Here is a 26,930-nt window from a genome sequence, read left to right as displayed (position 1 = left end):
AAAACTTGTGGCTATAGTTATGCTTGCTAGGATTTGGGTGCCTGGTGCTTGGCTTTGGTTACCTCCCTTGGTCTTACTTTCTCAAAGGAAACCTCCAGGTGATGAGCATTCCATTTATTCCCATCACCTGGCAAGATTTGCAGAATAATTGCTCAGAACTAGATTACTGATCCAGTTTTTTACATTAGCCATTCATCTTGTTCTTTTTGAGCTGTAGCCAGAGATGCTGATTGGTTCACAGGAACAAGCAGGATTAGTTTAAAAATGTATGCGAAAATTTAAAAACAACTAATGAGTTTAGAATTTAATAACAAATGTATGCTAAAATTTGAAACATAATTTATTTCTCCCCAGTCCTCATTTTTGTTTAAAAAAAAAGACAAATAAACATAGAACTGAGTGGTTTGCAAAATAGAATTTAATCTTATACTTGGCCTGATTGTTTGCCTAAAATGAAGCAAGAATAATTATTTCTACATAGGCCTTTTGGATTAGATTTGATGGAACTCTGTTCCCTAAGGAATCTCAGATAAGACCTTTCAAAGCCGAGCACAGCCATGAGTTTGTATCCTCAAATTCCTGTGAGTTGGGTGATCCTCTCCTCTTAAGGTCCCAAGATAAACTTGGAGTGCCTGGAGCTGTTAGAAAATGACACTCTTCACTGACTACAGGTCAGGAACCCTGTAAATGGACTGTGTAGGCAAGGGTATGAGGCCACTTTCTCCCACAGGAGAAATTTATTTTCCTTTATTGACTCTGCAATTTGAGGTCAACTCCTTATAGAGAAGCATACCTTTCCAGTCAAAGCCTTGATAAAATAACCAGTTTTACTAATTGAGTCCTGTGGCAAAAGAAAGATGGATTCTTATTGCACTGAGGCAAACAACTATATTGCCGTAAGTTAAGAATACTCATAGAGAGTTTCCAAATTCTGGAGGAACCAGGCAGAGAGAAACAAACATGCTCCAAAATTTGATCACAAGAGTATACCTTGTTTAATTATTAAAGGCCTAAATAGTTAAAAATAAGTTTCTTTGACTCTCTAAAACAAAACGAGGATCAGCAGTATTTCAAGCAAAGGTAAAAAGGTTGCTTCAGCTTTCTGAGTTCAATCCATTCAGTTAACTCTTGTCTTGCTTAATATCCATGAGCATTTTAGCTCTTCATGAGTCTTGTAATTTGCCTTTATTCCATTGTCACACTCTCCAAGGTTATCAGAAACTTTGATAACTATTTGAGAGCACCTATCAGAGTCTTATAGCTTATTATAAACCATCTTTTGAAAAGGATTAAGACAACAACTGTTTGTGAATAGCAAAATGTCCAGGATAGATACAGTTGGAAACACAATTGACAAAGAAGCCTGTTTATCTCCATGGATTGCAATAACTTAACATAAAACCTTAATTATGATTGGTAGCACATACGCAGATATTAGAATTTTAGAAATCCCATACAATTTGGAAACATATGTTAACATTCACCAAAATATAATCTAAAGAAGATTGAACACCATTTTGGCAATCCCACGCACCTAGACATGTTAAATAATTCTGTTTACCTATTTTCTGGATGTTTCAGGGACCTCTGAACCATCCAAACAGCCAGACATTAGGAAAGTCAAATTTGAAACTGAAGGATTTTGAGAGGGCTGTTAAATATGCTTGAAGTTTAAAACACTTGATATTCTGAAATAGAATTCTAGATTACCACAAGTTATTTATTTTGCCAAAATGATGACTCAGCAATTTTAAAGAAGTGAAAACCTGTTGTAACTCTTTACAAATTTTCCTAAAAGCAGATTAGTGCCTTAAGAATACCTTGTTCTTTTATTTTAATGCTCAATTTACATAAAAACCATAAAATATCTTTTTTGAATTAAGTCAAAAGTTCACTCAGAGAATCTCTTCTGCTAGATTAATTTCCACATTCTTTCTATGACATGTTTAAACCCTTCAGCTGTTTCTTATCTAATTTAAAACAATTATTTAACCCTAGGCAAAAAATTTACATTTCCATGCCTTTTAAGAACCTTTTCCATAAAGCACATTTTACTGTTTTTATACTGCACATGTAAATCTATTTTCAGTAGTTTCAATTACTTGTTATAATGGTAACTCCTAGCAACTTTTAACTTTAATGAAAAACCTGTTAAGTTGCTTTAATTGTGTGCTAAGTTCCACCAAAGTTTGTCTCCCAGCATAATTAAGGAAATGGTTTGTTCCATATGTCCCCAGGCCTTACCAATTGTGAAGCAGGCAAGACAGATAGTTCTCAAAACCCAAAAAGCAGTTTACAGCCTTGAAACATTTAGCAAACCTTGCATCTGACCTGCATAATTTATTTCACCTATTTAAATTTTAATGACACCTGCATTTTACCAATAATCTGTAAGGCTGTTTTTATATCTCAAAGGTTAAAGCCATGTGAAACGAAAGGTACCACAGCTTTTATCTTCCCTTTAAAAAATATTTGATCCAAGCACGTGTCTTTCTTCAGGCCAAATTAATTAGAGCTCCTTTTACAGACATCACATACACATACATATAACTACACAGATAGGCAGGAGAAAACCCAGTCCCCAGGTGGGGTTCTTTAGGAGACAGGGCTGGGAAAACATGTAGATATCAAACCAGAAAGGAACTTATTGGCTAAGGCAGGATTGCTAAAGAAAGCCCTGCTCCTGGAGTTACAAGCTATTCCCCTAGGATGTAAAACAAGATGGAGGCTTGCAGGGAAGTTTACTATGAACCATACAGACATGCAAAGCACACCAGATTGGCTACAGCTTAATATCAGCCTCACAAATCCTTTTTCACAATTAAAACTTTACAGAGAATATAAACAGTGGTTCTAATCATTCCTGACCTAGTAAAACATCTTCCAAAAGTAAAAACCTTGTTTAAAAGTTAACTGCTGATGGGGTGGAGAAACATAAGAAAGGAAATAGTTTTAAAATGCGTGGGGAAGAGTCTCTTATTTTATTCTTACACAACTGGTTCCTCCACCAGGAGAAAAGCCTAATTACTGTCCGATGGAGCTGAACCCCTTGGCTGTGGAAGGGGAAGGATGGGGCAGCACGTGGCTGAGAATCAGCCACCCAGCTGTGCAGGAACCTTGGGCCATGTGTCCCAGCCTGGGCATGGAGCGGAGGGGGAGCAAGGAGCTGCTGCTCACCCATCTGGCCTGAAAAAGGAAGGAAAAGGCCATGAAAAAGTCCCCAAGGTCCGGGAGTGATGAGGGTGGCGGCACAGTTATCCCTACCCTCAGAAGTCCGGGGATGAAACGTCTTTGAAAGGAGAGGCAAAAGATTTCTTGTTTTGCATCTCACTCACTGCTTCTTGAGGCCCCATGTTGGGTGCCTAAAGTGTTGCAGGACTTTTCCTTAGTTCAGCTAAAGGCAAGGTCTTGTCACACAGCCATAAAAATTTAGGCTTGCAGATGATTTGAAAGGTGAGTAAGGCAGGGTTTTATTGGCTTGAAAAGGGGAATAAAAGGGAAATAGGGACCATCCACAAAACCAGAATCCATGCTGGTGTGCTTCCCACCTTGTAGTTTGAATTCTAGGTTCCACCCAGGAAGACAAGGAGCCAAGCTCTTCCCTGCTGCAGATGGCATGAAATTCTATGGTTCCACCCTGGTGCGCATTCCTCCCAGTTCAGAGGCCAGTTGGAGTTTTGCCAGGGAGCCTTTCCCACCTGGCTGCCTCAAGCTTATTCAGAAAAAGCTTGAAAAGTTCAACATCCACATATAATATAGACTCTTAGTGAAAGGGAAATGGAGGTGAAATTTCTCAACTTACTCATCTGAAATAAACCTACAGCTAAGATTATAGTTAGTGGTTAAAAACTGAATGCTTTTACCCATGATACAGCATACAAGGATGTATGTTCTCATCAATGCTACTTAACATTATCTTGGAAGTTGTAGTCACTCTAATAAAGGAAAAAAGAAAAAATTAATACAACCGTATTGTACTATCTTTGTAATTTCCTGTGAATTTCTATTTCAAAATAAAAAACTTTAAAATACATAGATATATATATATACAGAAGAACATAAATATAAATAAAGCACCAAAAGTAAAATTCGTTTTAAAAATCTGTGAATTGGATTTCAAATTTAAAAGTATAAGGTAAGTGTGAGACCCTGTTAAGAGAATAAGAAGTCAAGCCTTATACTGGAAGAAAATGTACAGAAATCACACATCTGACAAAATCAAGAATATGTAAGTTTCTAAATTCAACAGTTATTAAAAACTCAATTAGAAAATTGCTGAAAGAATTGAAGAGCTGCTTTTTCAAAGAAGATATATTCATAGCCAATAAGCACTTGTAAATTTGTTCAACATCATTATCCATTCAGAACATGCAAATTAATGTCATGATGAAAAATACACTACCTACCTACTAGAATGATTGAAACAAATACCAATAATACTGAGAGCTGAGTAGGGTAAAGAGCAACTGGATACCTCAGGCATTGCTAGTGGGGATGTAAAATATCACAGCTCTCTGGACAATACTTAAGAGTTTCTTGTGAAGTTAAACACATTAGATAACAGAACATTTGGGCATTTGTCTATTGGTTTTTGAGAACCACATCTCAATAATATTTCTACACATCTTGCAGCATGAGTTATCTTTTCAAATATTTTTACACACCCACGTGCAAGCATTCTCACACAGCAACATCCTTTGAAGCTACAGATAGATTTATCTTATCACCAAGGTGGTGGAGATAGAAAACTTCTCCTTTCCCAGAGATACTGTATAACAGTAATGACCATTTTCTCCCCTTCCCAGTGAAGATATGCTTACACATCACAGTAATAAAGATGTCTATCTCTCCAGAGAAGACAAATAGGTAGGCTTGGGAGCAATTCTTTTATACAGATGGGGGATTTTTAAGCTCTTCAGCCAGACACAGACCCACTGAACGACATGTAAGTACATGGGTCCAAGCCTGTTTTGCCTCCATGGATCTTGGGGGACAAAGGACAATATGAAGCTTACACTGCCTGCTATGCCATGAAAAATGAACTGTAAAAATACACCCAGGCTCCTTGTCTCCTTACCACATATATCTACTGAAGTGTGACAAGAAAACCTAGCAGCTGTTGTCTTAATGATTCTTTGGGGCTGTTTGACTGCTAGTCATTCATCCCAGATAAATGAAAACTCATGTTCACCAAACCTGGGTGCATAAATGTTTGTTTCATCTTCATTTCTAATATGCAGAAACTGGAAACAAATTAAATGTCTTTAATGGATGATGAATAAATTGTGGTATTTTGCTATGAAAGCAAGAACCTAGGAAAGCCAGGCTGACATTTTAAAGTCAACCCCATCTTAAAACTGGCAAAGAACATTCCTTGCCAATCACAATCCATGGTTCTAAGATGTTTATAGTTGAGGAAATAGCCTAAAGACATCTACAAGGACACACTCCTACAAAAGTGGAAATTCCAGGTGTCCCAATATTTATAACAATATATGCTTTTAATATAATTATAGTTCTGCTTTGATAAACTCACAAACTAAAATGTCAAGGATAGTTTTTACGTAAACTAGATCCCTATATAAGAAAAACTAAAACCAAAGATGGTGACTTCCCTCTCGGGCTTTCTGAGGATGTCATACTCTGTAATGGAGTAGCTTTCAATAAACTTTCTTTCTTTCACTGCACTCTGTGACTCACCTTGAATTTTTTCTTGCATGAGATCCAAGAACCCTCTCTTAGTGTCTGGATCAGGACACCTTTTTCCAGTATCATGATAACCATATAATAGGAAATGAATTTGCAGTAAAAAGTGACAAAGAATTGATGAATGCAAGAACTTGAAAATATCTCAAGGGTATTCTATTGAGTGAAAAGAGTCATTTAAAAATGTAACATGTTCTATGGTTCCATGCATATGATATTCTCTAAATAAAAAATTTTAGTGGCAGGGGATAAGTCAGTGGTTGCCAGGGGCTACAATTAGGCGAGTAAGAAACTATAAAGGGGTGGAACAAGGGAGTTACTCTCTGGTGATAAAACTTTTCTGCATCCTGCTGGTGGTGGCCACATGAAGTCTCTACATGTCACAACATTTCATTGAAAAACTCTACACCCTAAATGTGAGTGCATGTACAAACAGATGAAATCTGAATAAGGTTTGTGGTTTAGTTATTTATACTATAATAATACCAATTTCCTGGTCTTGATAATACATTATACTTATGCAAGATATTATTATTTGGATAAATTGGTATAAGTGTACATGAATATTCTTTGCATTATTTTTTGCAAATCCTTACACATCAAGTATTTCAGAATTTATTTTTTTTTAATTTTCAATACTCTACTTACATATTTTTGAAACCCTATGCTTAAAAATCAATACCTTGCAAGAGTAATAAATATTAATAGAACAATTAGTTTTATAAATCAGAAGAAAAAGAAAATGAGTGAAAATTAGATATGTAACTATAATACAATGATTTAAAAATAATCTGGGGGTTAGAAGACAGATTCTAATGTATATCCTAACACTTATTTTCTTTGTATAATTTGATAACATTCTAAAATTTGATTTGGTTTGGACGATCTAGAAGGAGAATATATTCAAATGTTTTGCCTATATATTTGTAAGCACTTATGTGTAATTAAATCCATTTCTTTCCAAATAATTGATTTGAAAGGATTATAGATGATCTAGCTATTGTGAATGTTTCATTCACAAAGTTAGCCCTAAAAATTCAAAACTGAAAGCTGATTTTATAAAAATAGTCATGTTAACTATTGAATAAATAATTTTTTTTAAAAGGTAGGTTGTATAGAGTGGACAGTAACATGGTTAAAGTTACTAAAATGCCTCAAATTCTTTTCATGCCCGTAAGCCACTATATATCATTTGTTGTTGGTGATGGTGATGGTGAAGTAACATGAGTGTCGAAGTCTCTGGATCTTACTCCATATCCTATGTGCAGACTTGCTCTCAGGTACTCCATTGGGCCTCTTTTTCAGCTCTGTAATTTTGATATCATATTCAAGATTATGTCTACCAATTGTGTGAGTTTGTACGATAACAATGATTTTTTGTTTCCATTTTCTTTTTCGACAAATAAGAATGGAATGATCCTTAAATCTCTTCACACCATTGCTTCTGATTGACTCTAAATTCTAACTGATTTTCTTCTGACTGAGATTCTGATACGTCTTGCACCAACAGATATTTCTTTTCAACTATCAACAATTGAGTACTCTGAAAATTCTATAATCAATAACAATTGAATGACTTCCACAGGTGTAAAAAAATCAAACTACATGAGTTGAACTTCTTTTAAACTAGAGTTTGCCATCTGAATTTGAAAATATTTATTAATGCTCTTTGATAATTCATATTCTCATAAACATTTTGCAAAAGTATCATAAAAGATTCAACTACAATGCAGCACAATCAGGAGATAGAGATATTGATCTTATCTGGTATATTTATATGTATGTAAATATATAAATTTATTTCAGGGACTTGACCTTCCCCACCTTTGAGAGCTGGTTAAACAGTCTCTGCAAGTCTATTGTCTTTGCACCTGTGCAGGCAATGGGTAAGGGAAGTTGGATGTCAAGTGGGGAAGAGCGGGAGTAAACTAAACTAGAACACATAATCATGAACTAATGAGCTGCAGGGCATGCAGATGGACTGAAAACTACATCATCTCCCACTTTCCTGTTTAAAGATGCGATTATATTTCAGGAGAGAGGACTTAAACATGCACCTGCCAACGTGTGGTAGAAACTGAAGGAAGGCTCACTGGAGAACTGTCCTGGTTATAGCCTGGCTGCTGCTCTATACCAGTGAGGTGAAACAGTGGCTGAGCAAAAACCTGCGTGAGTTGCAGCAGTGCCTGGACTCAGCCACAACCTAAGTGAGTTGCAGTAGTACCTACCAAGCATAAAATCAGTACGTTGCTTGACCACTGCTTTTCAAATATCGTGCAAAATGTCTCCTGTGGCTACCCTCAATGAAAGTCTACAAGAAAGGAATTTCTGGAAAATGTAGTTCATATGACAGGTTGACCCATTACAAAGCCACCTGAGAAATCAACTATTAAACGATAGAAGGAAAGACAGGATTCCCTCAATATTAATTAATTTGTAATATTTTTAATAACTACTTATATATAAAAATTTTATTTAACAATGGAAATGAATATTTATTTTTTCTTATTAAGACATCTATTATATCTGTCTTAGTATTTACAGGATGTTAATTACTTGGATGGATCTTGAAATTTCAAGAGATTAATTTGATTAGGCTAATATAAAGAATCAATGCAATGCAAATCTGAAAACATAAGAAGTATAGTACAAATAGTGAAAAAGAATTTTCATTTTTCAGTAATATTTTCATCCTTCTCTACCATGATATGAACCATTGGAGATAATTTTCTGCTGTGATAACACTCATCTTCCCATGCAATCTATTTGTTAGTAAGTCACAGCTTGCAAACAAGATGAACTTTAAAGAGAGAGCCCTATCCTGCGGCATGTTATAATTAACTTAGGGATGCATCTTTATAACAGTCTGGTTCAAGTTAAGTTCCGTCAATACCAATTTTGTTCTTAAACACTGTTAAATAATCTACATGTTCTTGGTGGAATGGTTTTCTTTACTGAGAATAGCTTTGCCATGTTTCCTTTACAGTTTCTTATTATTTTATGTACAATTAGCCTAACACAACAGCTGTCTCTCACTCGAGAAGTCTTTCATTTCTTCCAGGTTTGTCCCTGTTGTTTCTTATTAACCTCTTGGAAATTTACAAGATACTCCTATGCAGAGCTTATTCTATAATATTCAACATGAATATCAAGCATGCAAATTGTGATCACACACACTCTCTTGGGAGTATTATAATAACCTGCTGATAGATTAGATTCCAAGTTTGTTAATTTAGATTTTTTCACAAAGATAAGCACATTTAAGAAAATATTTACAATTTTCCATATTCTCATTTGAAATCTGTTTATACTTGGACTACACACTATTACACATTTTTATTATTTCTATTTCTCTAGCTTATCAGAGATTTTAATCATTCTGAGAATTTAATCAACTAGAAAGGATTTACTTATTTCTGGCTATTCTCAAACTTATAATCACTCTTTTCTTGCTTCTAATTTTATTCTTCATATTGCCAATAAATATAATTGTTTAAAAAGCTATTGATGTAATTTTCTGGGTTAAAATATTCTAAAATCTTCCAATTGTCAATAAACTAAACCTCAAATTCCTTATCATAGCATAAATTATTTTCACAGGTATACCTAATGTTCTCTTTCAGCCTTGGCCTTTATCACAACAATCTGAGGCACAGTTACATTCTTTTGTGTCCTTACATATCTTTAAGCTACATGTTTACTGTACTGTAAATTTCTGTCCAATGTCATTATGAAGAGTTGTCAGCTGTCTCTATTGTCCTCCTACAATTATTTGCAAACACTCATCACATTACATTTTTCCATCTTTGCCTTCTCTTTAGCATAAGTAGATAACAGAAATTCTTAAAAACAAGAGAGTTAGGGAATTGTAAATTAAAACAACAATGGGAAGTCATTATACACCTATTAGAGTGGCTAAAATTAAGAACTCTGACAATATAAATTTATGGCAAGGACAAAGAACAATACAAACTTTCATTTATTGCTTGTGAGAATACTAAATGGCATAGCCACTTTGGGAGGCAATTTGGCAATTTCTTACAAAACTAAATATATTCCTATCCAATGATCTGACAATTGAATTCATTGATATTTATCCAAATAATTTAATAATTATATCCACACAAAAGTGGACTCGTGCATTTCCTTCAATGCAAAAAAATATATATATATTGTGGGCTGGGTGCAGTGGCTCACGCCTGTAATCCCAGCACTTTGAAAGGCTGAGGTGGGTGAAATGCATGAGCCCAAAAGTTCGAGACCAGCCTCACCAGGCTAAAAAATATATATTATTGTGGGATTTTTCTTAAATGTAATTGTCATTTCAGGTGTATGTTCCCTTCCTTCTCCCCTTACTTGCCTGTGTTAAATTCCTAATCTAGTGGAAACTTTTGAATTGTAAGACTTTTATGACATTTCTGTTTTCCTGCCTAACATGGCAATTGGGTGCTTCTTGCACCTACAAAAGGGGTGGGAAATATCTGCAAAAAATCAACAAAAATTCTTCATCTGTGGTCCCTAGAGTGCATGAGACTTAAGGAATAGTAGTATCTGACTCATGCCTAGAAAACTCCAAAGCTGGTTGGAGCTGCCAAAGAAGACTGGTGGGCTCCAGTAGACTCAGGGCCAAGACGGTTACAGAATATTTGTGGAAACAGTAAAAGAGATCAGGATCGGTGTTTTCTTGAAAGAGAATATAACCAAGAAGACTTTCTGGGGAGAAATGATCACAAAAAAAGAGAGAGAATAATTCATATTAAATCCAACAATTTATAAAGAGGATACTATGTTATGACCAAGTGAGTTGATCCCAGCAATGCAACGATAGTTCAACATTTGAAAATGAATCAGTGTTACTCAGTATGAAAATCATGTAATCCTTTCAATTATGCTGGAGAAGCCTATGACAATATTTAGTATTTATTCATAATTTATTACGAACTTTTAAGTTCTCAGCAAACTACGAAGAAATAGAAACTTGCTTAGTCTGATAAAGACATTTACTGAAAACGCATGCCAACAAAGTATTTAACAGTGATAGATTGAATGCTTTCCCCCTAAAATCATTTACAATGCAATGATGTCTACTTTCAACAGTTGTTAAACAACAATTTAGTGTTAAATTGGAAGTTTCAACCAGTGTAATATGGTAGGAAGCCAAAATTAAAACTTACTTAATAAAAAGGAAGAAATAAAACAGACTCTCTTGTAGATGGCATGGATGTCAACATAGAAAATCTTAATCTACAGAAAGGGCACTAGAGTTGATAAACAAATTACAGTGATATCAAACGTCATATTTTTCAGAAGTTGTAACTCAGTTGGGTAAGTAATTTGAAAAATACCATCTTTCTTCAAACTTTGGGAACATTTGGGAGTTAGATGTCTATTCTTCATAAATATTTGTCAACCAGAACAGATTATGTACCACATAGTTTGCACTTATATGTACACTGTTCATATCTTAAACCTTTTCATTGAAGTTAAATCTCTCAGGATCATGTTTTAAACATACGTAAAACTTACAAATCAAACCCAAAGAAATGAAAACCCAAATCTAGTAAAAAGTATTTGTTTTTATTTTCCAGTATGCTTCATTTAAAAAAGTATGGTTTCATTAGTAGTACATTAATGAACTGAAAGAATGAAGTGACAAATTTTTGTCACAGATATCAATTTACATTTTACAAACATCCACCAAAACAATTCAAAATGAAATAAATATATTTACATTTTATATTTCTGGTCTTTTCATTGCATTTTAATATGTATAAATATATAACTTTTATAATATTTTATTTTCAAAAGGAAATTCAAATGTGCAAATAAGTGGCATTATGATTTTAAAGTATTCGGTAGTAAGAATAAACAATGAAGAACAATTTTAGAAGTATGAATAAAGCAATTTCATAAGGAGAAAGTATGAGCACAGCAGTATTAATAGTAGCAAAATCTTTGTTATTAGTATCCGAACATCTACACTTACCTTAAAAGGTTAAGCACAAGATCATCCTTGTGCTTTTAAAGCTTCTCCACACTGCCGATTTCTAGCAGTAATTCTAAATTATTGTTAGGATTATTAATTTTTCTCAGTAATAAATCAAGCTTTTCTTAAATCCAGCATTCAACATAGACAAAGTTCATGATCAAGCTTCATCACTGTAAATGAGGGAAATGTTGACCTATAAACTAATGCACCCAAAGGAAAATTTCTCTCCTTGCATGGCTAATATGGACTTGACATTTATTTTCAAGTAATTGCTTTCTTTTTCTTGCTGAATGACAGCTTTATGAGCGAAGATTTCAAAATTATAAGTTGGTACATGCCTGAAATATGGGCAAGAAATAATTACCTGATTATCCTCCCATTTTAAAAAAGCTGGATAAGTGTTCGGATATACATTACACTTACACTATCTATTAAACTATTTTTTAAATAAATACTTGTTGCATTTTAACAAATTATAAGTGCCCTTTCTGTAATATACTTCGGCTTAGATGAATTGTTATTCTTTATCAGGCAAAAGACATTATTATAGTAGTTAGCAGTTTTCAAATGACTTTGAACTTCATTATCTGACCTAAATACCTACAATATTCCTCATTAAGCTTGTGTTATGTACACTGTAATGAATCCTTTAATGATAAAACATACACACTCACACACACACACACACGGACACACACCCAAACACACATACACGCTCACACATATCAAGGCACTGGAGGGGTTAACACATTAGTGTTTTGCTGTTAAAATGTGCTTAATGTACAAACTAGGATTTTATGAATAAATCTCTTACATGTAAACCTAAATTATATGAGAGATAGAAATTTGTAAGTGTTTTTGTTCATTTCAAAGCTTTCTCATTCAAGTAGTCCAAGTTATAACAAATGCCAATGACTAATCATCACATTGTAAAGAAAACATTAAATACTAATTGTTAAACTGATGAAAATGAGAATAGTATTTTGTTACTTTTTGGCTGTTGTACTAATCACGTTAAATAAAAATCACGGCTTTTTTTTATCAATAGTATCAAAAATAATCATAATGGTATTGTCATAAGTTTTTAATCAAGCTACATTTTACAATGTAATTTAAAGTATATTAAATGTATGTACACAAAACATATTCTTCTAATATAATTAATGGTCAGCATTTCATTATATTTATATATATATATACACACATGTATGCATATAAATACATATGTAGGTGTATGTGTATTCTCTGAGGAGATATATATTTATACATATCTCATTGTGCACCTTTTCCTTCATAACACACACGAGCATAGGCTAAATTTTCATAATATCACAAAAAAGATAGCTAACAGTTAATAAGTTTTTTAAATTCTAAAATGGAACGTTTACAAAATTTCACAATTTTTAAATCATTCTATTACAGGTAGGTAAACTATTGAAATGTTTTTCTTTTGCTTATGGATAATTAGCCCACGTCATATTGCCTTCCAGATTGTGGACACATTCATGTAACCCCAATATGGGGCACACTGAGATTCAGCTCTGGTTGGAAGCAGAAGTTCTATAATGAACCACTTGCCACAGCTGAAAATTCTAAGTTCGATGTATCCCACTGCTTTTTCTCCATAAGTTCAGAAGTGGCCTACTACTGAAGCCTGCTTTTGGTGGGTTTCAATTTTACAATGACTGTTGTATTTGATCAATATAGTGTGCAATAATTCTAAAGTTCTATCCTAATTACAAATGTGTACTTAGTTTTATGGTCAAAATACATTACACTGAAACTGTTTATTGTAATTTGCCACAGTTCTTTAGGTAAGGTATGTTAGATTCAGTTTAACATTTTCCCAGTGACAATTATAAAACCTCACTTTTTCTTTTCAATTTGAGGTATTTACAAATTAATCCAATGCAAAATAAATTAATGAATCATGAGTATAAAAACAACTTGATATTAATTTTTTAAATTAATAAATCTGTCCTTTATAGAAATCACTTTGTTTCCTTCTTGAGTGAGTTTTAAAAACATATTTGAAAAAAAAAGAAAATTGAATCAATTTATTAGATACTTGGTTATCTCCACAAGGACACACATAATACTTGGTTTACCTGGAAGCATGTGTATCAATAAAAAAGTTTTTTTTTTTTTTTACATACACAGCTGACTTTTTAAAATATCTCAAAAAAGCTGCACTAAAGGACAGAGAATGTGTTCCATGTTATACAACTAGTTGTATAATACCTGGAATCTGAGTAAATTGCACACCTCTAAGGCTTTCAAATTTCCCAGCCTTTCACATTTACATTGTTTGGACAAAATATCTAAAATAACCTGCATAGTTGGCATTACTTAATCACTTTCCACGACAAGGGAGGATAAAAAATTTTAACTTTTATCTTTAAATATCACCTTTGTTTCCATAAAATAGTACTAAAATGGAAAAATGTCATTTAATTAACATATGTAATAGCTTTGGGAATGTTTTCAAGGGACATTTTAGTTCATGGTTAGCTAGTAGACTTCAGATTACAAAGAATTGTTTCTCATGACATATTTGTTTATATTATTTTCTCTACAAAAGGTTTTGGGTTCACTGAAAATTTATGAAACTTTAACTTGATAATAAATCTTATTAGGTAAAATATAAATCTCTTTAAAACCAAGGAAGAAATGAGAGGTTCATGAAATTTTCCATGACTCATAATTAAATTAATACACTGTTGGCATACTTGATTGACTTTGGCAGCTAAGAAGACATTTCAATAACAGTGATCCAAGGCAGAATAGTCCATTTCACATTGTATTTATCATGGGTCAATGTAATTATCCTTTGGAAGTTCTTCAGAATATTTACAATAAGATAAAAACAATTGGAGTGCCAGTGTCAAATCATGGGATGAGAACACAAGGGCAAATTTACATCAGCAAATTAAAGTGCATCCTTCTTTGATGAGATTTTTTTGCATGCTCCTTGCTGATTTATGGTTTTTAACTCTTTTGTGTCCCTCATAATACAATGATAGGGCATTCGTTTTCTTATGACTCTGCCCAACATGTACTAGTCATACAAAATAATCTAAAATACAGAAGTAATCATTTAATAAGTATTTTTATTTATAGGTAGCTTACTATTTTTATATTATTTACATACTTCTTCAAATAATTCATTCTTTTGTCTCCACTTTTGGTGAAAGCAATATACTTACTGGTACAAAGCAACTGAGTGAGAACAAGCTGTTCTGTTCATGTAGTATATTTCACAGATGGCATCCAGAATAGAAGTGCTTTTGAGGTTCCATATGACCTTTTTTCTGCCGAAATTTTTATTTGCCTCCACTGTCGACTTGGTGATGTTATGTTTTCTCTAGGGTCTAAAATGATGAGTAAATGTGTTCTGCTTATACAGTCATGGTGTGTGTCAATGCAGAGTTCAGTATGTCAAGTTGTATACTTTGCTTTGCTCGTGGTAGCAGAGCCGGCAGCAGCAGAAGCAGTAGCTTGATTGCCTAAAAACAGAGGGTCCAAACAAGCTACCTTGGCAGCAAAGAAGGAATGAATGCAGTGAAGAACAGCAAATAAGTTAGAAAATTCCAACTCCTGAAAGGGAAAGAGAAACAGGTCAGATAACATAAAAATTAATGTCTTTAAAAATTTATAATAACTAGATTTTTTTCAATTTCAATACACTTATCTAGAATCTATGATATGTAACATATGGAAACTAATTTCAAATGTAGACATTTTTGGTCAACATGTAAACATCGTAAGTATTGAAAATTTATTTCAATACATGGTGGATAAGAGGTAGGAGGACTAATCACTCTTATCATCTATGAATGTTGTTTTAGCACTGATAAATATATTTTGTCAAAATTTTACTCTTGATAATGACAATTAAAGATAAACTTGGAAGTACTTTTTAAAGTATTTTTATCTCTTTGTGAGCACATCAGATGATAAATATGGATTAGAACAATTTAAAACTATTCTTGAGTATTCTCTAGAATGAGTTAATATTTGCCATAAGAAACTGAATAAGAAATGCTAGAAGTAAGGGGATATGAACTCTAATAACCAGAGGAGCCAAATGGTTCACTTTCAAAAAATAATTCCTGCATTAATTTTAATTGTGGCTGGCTGTTTAATGGTTTATGTGGCATATTTACTAAAAAAAAAAAATAAACTAGAGCTCACTAATTCATTTTGGATTTTTAGAAATAGGTTTCCCACTTAAATACCAAAGAAAATTTGTAACCCATTTATTACCAGTGGCAACCAAACTATATATATTGCAGTGAAAACAGAAAAAGTTATTTCAAACCATAATTATGTCAAAATAGCTATAAAATCTTAAAGCTATGCTCAGAATACATTTAGAAAGATGATTTTGCTAGTATTTTTATTAAAGACCATCAATAATCACATAAACATGTTTTAATTTCAAGATGATTGAAAGCCTAATACATTTATGTGCTTAATGAAATCAATATGATGAACCTATCACATGGAGGATAACTAGAGGGTAATAAAGCATATGAAATTTCTGACAAACTCATTGCTATTTTATTATATATTTCACTACATATATGTAATAAAGAATTTAGAATTATAATTGATATGTACACGACTGTGTTTACAACTTACATGTGGCAGTGGAAAATATTACAAAATATTCAATACTTTATGACACATTATAATATCTGTCGTGTACCAGGCAGCTATTTAAATAAAATAATTCATCCAAGGAGTATTTTCTCAGGTCATGCAATAGGAGTACAATATCCCATAACATATATTCAGGTGTCTCTATAATGTAGAAGAAATAGCTATGCTTTCTCAGTAGCTCCCTTGAAACCTTCAATATTTGATAGTTTCCTTTGTGAAATAGCAACTTGTCCTAGAGAGTAGAAGAGGTTATTCATTCAACTATTCTAATTCCCTTAGATGCTTCCACCAAAAAAGTTTTTAGTAACTCCATCATAATGATCTTAGAAACTTTATTTATAATAATCTACTTCAGTGGCACTAGTCATATGTTATTTGTAAATAAGCAAGTTTCCCTTTGCCTTAACTCACCCTGGAAATCCTCCATTTACCCCATCATGCTTGGTGTAGCCGGGTTATTTCCCAAACACATTTTGAATACTTTCTCTATCTTCCCAAATTAAATCCACCTGATGTGAAAGGTTTGGAAATTTTGGGAAAATGTAAAATGTTCTTGCATGTTATTAAAAAATAAAACAACAACAACAAAAATAAGCAACTCATTCTTGGTAAGGAGGATAATATTGTTGAGTGTTACAACTGGGTAAAAATAGTATGGCAAATAACTTTTTCTCAAAGGTAATTCTGCCATCTCTTTATTAAAATAGAGGTTATATTTTGGTTACCAAAAATAAACAACCCTTAAATATCTAACTATTCAGGCATCTTTAGAAAAATAAAAATTTTCAATTATTCCCACCTTGTCCATTATTTATCAATAATTTGATATAGATTGATACTTTAAACTTTTTATACCCATTTTGAAGGAGTGGTAGACAAGAAATAATAGTATATGATTAGAAGAGAAAGCAGGAGACCAAGATGGATCCAAGTTTGGCTCTTCATTACAATGCCCACACATCTTTCCTCTGCCTCAGTGATCAGCCTTGGCAAACATTTCCACTCCTAGGGTGTCGATGATTCCTTTTATGTAAACTCACACTGCTCATTTACTAATTTCTTATATGAGTACTAGACCTGCATTCTTACCACCTATCAAACATCCACTGATGACGAACATCTATCTATCCATCCACCAACAGCTTCCACCAAGTCACAGACTTATAAGTTTCCCTTGTAAAAAAAAGTCTTAATGATCATCATGATCTCTCAGATACCACTAAATATAAGCTATCTTCAAAAATGTAAAGAGTCATCCATTCAATAAAATACTAAATGCTTCCTATGCATCTACACTTTTGTTGTTGTTGTTGTTAAAAGATAGCAGTGAATAAAACAGACAAAAACAAAGGAACAAAACAGTCCTGATGGGACTTACATTCCAGTGACAGGAGACAAAATGTGACTAAGGGCATAAATAAATTAAGGATAATATGTCAGAATATGACAGTTACCGTCAAGAAATAAAGCGGAGGAGACAGCAAAGACTACTCAAAGGGCCGTGGGAAGGAGATTTCATGTTGCCTTGTATATGGAACTTGAAAGGGACGAAGGAGTGAGCCATTTCCAAGTTTGTGGGGAAATATTCCAGACACAAGAATTATAATTTTAAAGGCCCAGAGATAGGGACATTCCAGGAGAGTCAGAAGAAAAGCAAGGGTTATTTTGTCTGGAATGGAGTGAATTAAGAAGTACTTAGCAGACAATGAGATCAAAGAAAACACTTTGCATGCTGCATGAGCCTTTATTAGTTTTACTATGAGCGACATGGGAAACCATGGGAAATTTTTGAGCAGAGGAGTGACAGGCATTGACAAAAGTCAGAAAATGATGATTCTGTTTAGACTATTGAGAATGAGCTTTATGAGAATTGGATTGAAAGAAGGAGAAGTTACAAAGTTTTCTATATGAAAAGGGGTTGAATTTGAAAGTATATTTCAATAACTGGGAAAAAAAGTGTTGCTCTGCAAGTAGAGGAATTATGGGAAAAGCAGGTTTGGAAGTAAATATCAAGATTTTGGTTTTGGGCATGTTACATCTGAACGCATATTAGACATATAAGTGATAAGTGGAGAACTGCGTATATTAGTGTGGATTTAAGGGAAACATTAGAGTTCAGAATAGAAGTTCAGCTTCTGTCAGCACATAGATGGTAGGTAAAGCACTGTGGTCTGGATGAGAAGATCAAGGTGTGCAGGATAGGTAGAGAAAATGACTGGGCACTCATCCCTGTGACTCCACAGTATAAAAATGTAAGAAAGATGGGGAAGAACCAGCAAAGAAGAAATAACTGTAGTTGCCAAGAAAGTGAGAGCAAAATACGGGAGTCTTGTAAAATGACAGCTGGAAATTGACCATTGAATTTAGCATCACAGGGGCCATTTTAATCCTTTACAAGAGTCGTTTTGTGGAGAAGTGGAAACAAAAACTTCACAGGAATGGCTTCATGAGAGCTTGCATGTGAAGGTATTAGAGTTACTACAGGCAAGTCTACTACAAGCAGCTTCTCTTTGGAAAAGAAATCCTTCTTTTCCTTTTTAAAGGGGGCATAGGAATATATCAATAGGAAATCAAGAATGTTTTTCCAAGGTTTATGAAATTAGTATATATTTGGAGAATTGCTGGCATGAAATGGTTGAGATATCAAATCTGAGGACAATTGTAGAAACTGTATTCTTGAGCAGGGTGAGATCTGGTGCGAAAATGGAGAGGCTGGACATGGATGGAAACCTGGACAATTGATCTGAAGCCGCAGGAGATGTGGCACAGTATATGGGTATCAGCTCAAGGAAGGTGGGTAGATTTGGTGGTGTGTAGCTTTGCTTCATTCTGTGTTTTAAGTGGGATGCAAAGCAAAGTTATAGCCTGATAGGATAAAGCAGGAAGTGTTGAGAATTTGGACAAACTACTAACTTATAGGTATTATTTTAGGCATAAAATCTGGAATTTATCTTCCTCATTCTGCTTGCTCCTTAAAAGCTTTCAACTCATCTATGCCTGAGACTGCAATTTTTTGAATTTTTGCAATCAGACTTTGGTGATGACCTTGAGAAGTAGAATATAAATAACTCCCACGGGCTTAGCGTTCCAATAATGGAACGCTAGGCATAAGTGGGTCAATAACTCTTGAGTCCTCTGAACACAATTGAGAGCCAACTAAGTCACCATCTACATTTGCATACCTGTTTCCCACAGTAACATGGTCATGCAACATTCAATAGATCATTAAACCATAACTCAAGTAAGTCTCCTAGAATGTGAGGACAAAAAAATATTGAAACTGCTGGAGAAAATTACATTCCTTAAATCACTTGCTTAATAGCATTATTATGTTTCCATTATGACTCTTGATTTCAAGATAGGCTTCTCTTTCATTTCTACTGTGATTGTCATCTCTTCTTCCATGCCAGATTTAACTCTAATATTCTTCATGGCCTTGCAGTCATTAGAGAAAAACAAATATCTCCATCATTATTCATAGGTTTATTTCTTGCTAATGCCATTATGGTCAGATTTACTTATGCCATTATTGTGTAAGTGAATATGTTCCCTGGCTTGACATCCCCTTTATGTGTCATTCACCTTTTTTCTGCAGCAGCCTTAGGGAGATATAGTTCACATAGTATAATACTCACCTGTTTAAAGCATGCAATTAAACGGATTTTAGAATATTCACAATTGTACAACTATCATCATCAAATTTTAGAACATTTTTATCACTCCAAAAATATATCCTATACCCAGTACAAATCACTCCTCATTTACTCTCTCTTCATCTCCTGATAAGCATTATATTTTGTCTTTCTATGGGTTTGCTTTTTGTGGACATTTCATATAAATAGTGTCATACACATAAGATATTTTGTGATTACCTGCATTCACTTAATACACTATTTTCAAGGTGCACCTATGTTGTGGCATAGATAGTACTTCTTTTCTCTTTATTGATGAATATTTCCTGATGTGGACATATCTCTTCCTCCCCATTCATCACCTGTTGAACATTTGGGTTGTTCCTACTTTTGATTTTTTGTGAATAATGCTGCAGTGAACATCTGTGTACAGTTTCTTTTTTGTGTGTTTGGGAATATCTTCTAATTTCTCTAAATATATCTAGAATGGAATTGCTGGGTTTTATGACAACTTCAGCTTGCACTTTTTCAGAAAATGTTGAACTTTTGTTTAAATGAGTTACCACATTTTACATTCTCACTAGCAAAATATGAGTGCTCCAATTTCTCTACATCCTCACTAATCATTATTATTGTCTAGTTTCTTTTTTTAAAAAATGATTATAACCATCCTATAGAGTGGGAAGCTGTATTTTACTGTGGTTTTGATTTGCATTTTGATGACTAATGATTTGAGCATCATTTCTTGTGCTTATTGACAATTTGAATATCTTCTCTGGAGAAATGTCAATTCGAATCCTTTGTCAATTTTTATTTGGGGTATTTATGTTTCTTTTTTTTTTTTCTGAAAACCCTTTATATATTTGCATACAGTCTCCTTAACAGATAAATGATTTGAAAATGTTTCTGTCAATCTGTAAGTCGTATTTCACCTTTTTTATAGTATTACTCAGCACAACTGATTTAAATTTTGAAAAAGTCCAAATTTGTCTATTTTTTTCCCCTTTGATTCTTGTGCTTTTGGTGTGGAATCTAAGCACAATTGTCAAACCCAAGGTTACAAAAATTTGATCTCATGTTTTCTTCAAATAGGTTTACAGTTTTAGCTCTTAGATATATTTCCATGATTCATTTTTAAGTAATTATTTTATGGTGTGAGGAAAGGACTCAACTTAATTTTTTGGATTCAATAACCAGATTTCCCAGCACTATTTGTTGAAAAACCTGTTCCTTTCCACATTCTGTTGTGTTGAAAAGCATGGTAAAAGACAGTTAACAATAAATAAGGTTCATTTCTACACTCTCAGTTGTATTCCAGTGTTCTATATGTCCATTCTTATGACAATACCACAAAGCCATGGTGACCATAGCTTTGTAGTGTTTTGAAATATGGGACTGTGGGTTCTCTCCAACATATTTGCCAAGACTATTTTGGCTATACTGGATTTCATATACATTCAGGATCAACTTGTCCATTTCTGAAAAAAAGGCAGTTGGCATTTTGATGGAGATCTCTTAAATCTGCATATTAATTTCGGAGTATTGTCATATTAAAAGTATCAAGTCTTCTAATTTATGCACATGGGATGTAGCTCCCCTTATTTAAATCTTATTGAATTTCTTTCCATGTTTTGTAGTTTTCAGTACACAATATTTGCATTTCTTTTGTTAAACGTATTCCTTAGAATTTTTTGATGCTATTATAAATGGATATTTTTTCTTAATTTTACCTACTCTAATCCATTGCTAACATATAAAAATACAGCTGATTTTTGTGCATTGGGATTGTATGCTGCAACCTTGCAGAAGTCATTTACTAGTTCGTACCAATAGTTTTCTTAGTGAATTCATGAACGTTTTCTATATTTAAGTTTGTATCATCTATCCTTGGCTAGAAATTCCAACACAAGGTTGATGAAAGTGGGGAGAGCATACATCCTTTTCTTATTCTTAATTGTAGGGGGAACATATACATTCCTTCTATACTTAGTTTTCTTCGGTATATTTATTATGAAATGGTATTTATTTTTTTCTTATTTTTGAATCTATTACAATGATTATGTATTTTTGTCCTTATTCAATTAATACGGTGTATTGCTCTGATTGATTTTAAGATATATATCTACCATACATTCCAGGGATATATACCAAGTGATAATGGTGTATAGTAATTTTTGCATGTTGCTGGAATTGGTTTGCAAGCATTCTGTTAAAGACTGTTTCATCTACCCCCACTAGGGATACTGATCTATGGCTTTCTTTTCATCTGATGGTTTTGGTTTTGCTATGAAGCTAATTCGAACTTCAATTAAGTAGGGGAGTGTTTCCCCTTTTTCTATATTTTGAAAAGATGTGAAAGATTGGTAATAACTGTTTTTTCATTGTTTAGTGGAGTTCATCAGAGAAACCTCTTGATTTGGGGCTTTTTCTTGTGGGAAGTGTTTTAAAAATACCATTTCAATATCTTTTCTTCTTTTAGGTATATTCCAATTGTTTATTTCTCTTTGAGTCAGTTTCATTGTTCTCAGTGTTGTTCTCGGAGTTTACACACTTCATTAAATTATGTAAATGTTTAGCAATTATTTATAGTTACGTTTTTCTTTTTAATCTCTAAAATATACCTTCTTTTATTTCTGATTTTAAAAAATTTGAATCTTCTCTCTCTCACTGTTTGGTTATCTAGTTAAAGTTTTGTCACTCTTGATAACCTTTTTAAAAAACTAAATTTGAGGTTTTCTAATTTCCTCAATTGTTTATGTATTCTTTTTTTATTTATTTTTGGTCTAAATTTGTAATTGTCCTCATTCCTGCTTGCTTTGTGTTTATTTTGCTCTTTTCTCTAGTTTCTTATTGAGAAAGATTAGGTATTTAAGATTTTTTTATTACTTAATACAGTATTTGAAGTTAAAATTTTTCTCTAAACAAACTATAGCTGCATAGCATAAGTTTTAGCATGATGAGATTTCATTGTCATTTATCTCCCAATAATTTATAATTTCACCGTGATTTTTCTTTTGACCCATTGGTTATTTAGTAATTTGCTTTTAATATCCTCATGTTTGTATATGTTTCAATTGTTCTTTTGTTATTCATTTCTAATTTTATTCCATTGTGTTCATAGAACATAATTTGTATTATTTTAACTATTTTAAATGTAGTGAGGCTTGACTTATAACCTGACATACAAGTGATCTTAGATATTAGTGTATTGTAGTTAGATCTTAGATATTAGTGTATTGTAGTTAAAAATGTATGTTTTTCTGTAATTGGGTGGAGAGTCTAAACAGGTCAGCATGTCTGGTTGCTTATCATGCTGACCAAGTCAACATCATTGTTGCTCTTCTGCCTAATTGTTCTACTCATTAGTTAAAGTGGGGTACTGACGTCTACAACTAATTGGTGGTACTTTCCATTTTCTCTTTGATTTCACCTCATTTGTTCCATACATTTTGAAGCTCTGTTATCATCAAATATGCTTATAATTGTAATATCTCCTTGGAAAATTGATTCATTTTTCATTAAAAAATGCCCTTTTTAGTATCTTGAAACAATTTTTGACTTAAAGCCTTTTTTGTAAAATTACTATAGTTATTCGAGTTCTTTTTTCATTATTGTATACAAAATATATATATTTGTATCCTTTTATTTGCAACCTACATGTGTGTTTAGCTGTAAAGCTTGGATAATTCTACTTCTCTAGGAAGATGGAGTAGACATATCTGTCCCTTTTACTCTTACTAAGTAGCACTGAATTATTTGCATATTATATGTAAAACAAACATAAGGAAATTTTAAAGGTAAATGTTAATGAGATAACTCCACCCACCCTACTCAGGGCGGGATCAATGAAAGCCTACTGGTGAACTGGATCTCCTACTCTTACAGCAGTTATGAAGAGCCCACTGTTTAACTTCCAATGGAAGTAAAGTAGTAAACCTGAAATTCTACCCCTATCAGGCAAGAACAACATGGCGTTCTCTCTTACTCTGATAAAGTATATATCAATGGAAATTTGATTCCATTGATAAAGATATATCAATGGAAATTAGATAAAACATAATGTTTAAGTAAGATTTGGAATATCATAACTAAATAACAAAAATGTCTAATTGCAATAGAAGATCACTCATCATACCAAGAACCAGTGAAAACTCAAACTGAATGGAAAAAATTCAAAAGATGTCAACAGTGAGATGACATAGATTTTAGAATCAGTTGACAAATATTTTAAAGTAGTCACAACAAAATTGTTCCAATAAGCAATTATCACCATGCTTAGAACAAATGAAAGTGTAGAAAGTCTCAGAAAAGAAACAGAAACTCTAGGAAGAAATAAAAGACACAGAAAAGAATACAATAAAAATTTTAGAACTGACCAATATAATAACAGAAATAAAAAACTGAATAGATGGCTCAACAGCAGAAAGAAGAGAACAGAAGAGTCAGTGAACTGGATAAAAGAATTGTGAAAATTAACCAGTTAGAAAAAAAGTTATAAGAAAGATCAAAAAAAGGAGAGACTATTCAGTGAACTGTGAGACTGAAACAAATATATATATATAAAATATATATTATATATATATTTATATATATATAATACATATATGCTATTCATGTCTTCAGAGTCCAAAAAATGAGGACAAAAATTAGGGAACTGAAAAATATTGAAAGAAATAATAGAGGAAAATTCATTGAAATTGGTAAAAGAATAAATCCTATAGATTTAAGAGACTAAGTGAAATACAAAGAGGATAAACTCAAAGAAATCCTTGCCAAGACACATCATAGTCAACTTCTGAAAACTTGACAGCAAAAAGTCTTGAGACCAGCAAGAGAGAAATAAAACCTTACCTATAGGAGAACACAAGTCAAATGACAGAGAATTTCTCATCAGAAATCATACAGCCAGAAGGAAGTGGCACAAGATTTTTCAACTGCTGAAAGAAAAGAACTGTCAATCCTGAATCCTATATCCAGCAAAACAGTGCTTCAGAAATTAAGGGAAAATCAAGACATTCTCAGCTAAAGAAAAACAAAGTAAACTTATAATAAGAAGACCTATCCTAAAAGCATGGCTTAAAAAGGACAAAAAGAGAAAATAATTATAGAAGCTATCTTGGAACTTAGGAAGAAAGAAAGAATATGGTAAGAAAAGTGATCCATAAATATTTTATTTCTGCTTTTGAGTTTTCTAACTTATACTTGGGTATTGAAACAAAAATTGTAATATTGTCTGGTTTAGTTCTTACTATATGTAAATGAAATATTTTAAAACGTATAAAGAATAGTATAAAATATGAAATATAAGACATAATATATTAATATATATTATAAATATAAATAATATTTATAATACATAAGTATATATTAATATATGCTTAAATATAATATATAAATATTATAAGCTATAATATATATTATAAAATGTAAAATAAAATAGGTAAAGAGACTTAAAATATATTAAGATTTCTACACCTAACTGATAAGATGTTAATTTCACTAGAATATGAAGATATATACAAAATTTAACACTGACAGTAGCCAATAAGAACAGTATATGTTGAAGTATACTCAAAAATGCTATGGATAAAATTGATTTCTAAAAGAATATGTTCAAAAAAGGCACATGAAGGCAGAAAAATTAAAACAGAAAATTGGAAAAGAGAGGGAACAAAATTCAAATATATAATTATAAATATAAGTCAACACATCAATAATTAAAATAAAAGTAAGTTGTCTAAATACACCAATCAATACACAGGAATTGGCAGAATAGATTAAAAAACATGACCCAAATGTATGCTATCTACAAGCTCACTTTAAATATAATGATATAGTTATATTTAAAGTAAAAGAATGTTCTTTTATGAAGAAAAGTGACTAGTGGTTATATTAGCATTAGATGAGCTAAACTTCAAAGTAAAGAAAATTATTGGACAAAATGAGACAAATTAATTAATAAAAGTATAAATCTATAAGAAAAACATATCAACTCTAAATATGTATGCATCAAATAACTTAGATGCAAAGTATGTAAAGCAGAAACTGATAGAATTGAAAGGTGAAATGGATAAATACACAATTACATTGAAGACTTCAACATCTCTCTTAACAATTGGTAAAAGAGTTAGAACAGCAGGAATATAGAAGAATTAGAAAACACCATCAACTGACAAGATCAAACTAACATTTTTAGAACTTTTGGACAATACAAATAGAATATACATTATTTGCAAGTTTCTGTAGAAACTTGACCATACTGGGGGCATTAAACAAATCTCAATAAATTTAAAATAATTAAAGTCATAGAAGGTGTGTTTTCTGACCACAGAAGAATGAGTAACAGAAAGAAAACAAAAATAACTTCTGACACTTGAAAATGAAGGCACAGAATTATAAATAATCCATTATATATAAGAAAGTCTCAAAAGAAATAAAAAAATACATTGAAATGAATAACAATAAAAATAAAACAGGGTCAGGATGCAGGTGTTCTGCTTTCACTGTTTCACTGTCAATGTCTTGATTGTAGTCATATATATACTAGAGTACCTTTCAATTTAAAAATTTAAACAAGTTCTCATGAGAACATCATATAGTTAAATCATTAAAGGAAATTTATTATGTTTATCTCTGCCTTTGGTTGGAATATTTAATATATTTGCTTTTAACGCAATTATAGATAAGGTAAAATTTATGTTCACTTTATATCATAAGTTTTTATCTTTGTTCCTTTATTTTTCCATTACTGTTTTTATTTTGGGGGTTATAACACTATATATGTACGTGTATATATATGTATATACTTTTATATAAATTATATATAAATATATACTATATACATATAATTTTAATTCTCCTATTTTTATCATTAGTTATTTGGAGGGATATAACAATATTTTAAAACATTCTAGTTCAGAACAATAGTGTTCAAAAAT

The 26,930-nt window shown here is 32.3% G+C and overlaps 1 protein-coding gene across 1 annotated transcript in view; it reads right to left on the bottom strand.

The window, feature by feature from the left end:
* Window positions 1-11,262: 11,262 nt before the first annotated feature.
* SNTG1 (syntrophin gamma 1) overlaps window positions 11,263-26,930 on the bottom strand; it is an 873,149-nt gene continuing 857,481 nt past the window's right edge. The window contains exon 19 of the mRNA XM_054499229.2: window positions 11,263-15,292. Coding sequence (XP_054355204.2) covers window positions 15,134-15,292 — 159 coding nt within the window. The 3' untranslated portion in view covers window positions 11,263-15,133. The remainder of the gene's footprint in view (window positions 15,293-26,930) is intronic.

Source organism: Pongo pygmaeus, chromosome 7 (assembly GCF_028885625.2).
Source record: "Pongo pygmaeus isolate AG05252 chromosome 7, NHGRI_mPonPyg2-v2.0_pri, whole genome shotgun sequence".
In the NCBI taxonomy this organism is placed as follows: Eukaryota; Metazoa; Chordata; class Mammalia; order Primates; family Hominidae; genus Pongo; species Pongo pygmaeus.
Note: the sequence above shows the minus strand (reverse complement) of the source record. Positions and strands in the feature narration are given on the sequence as shown.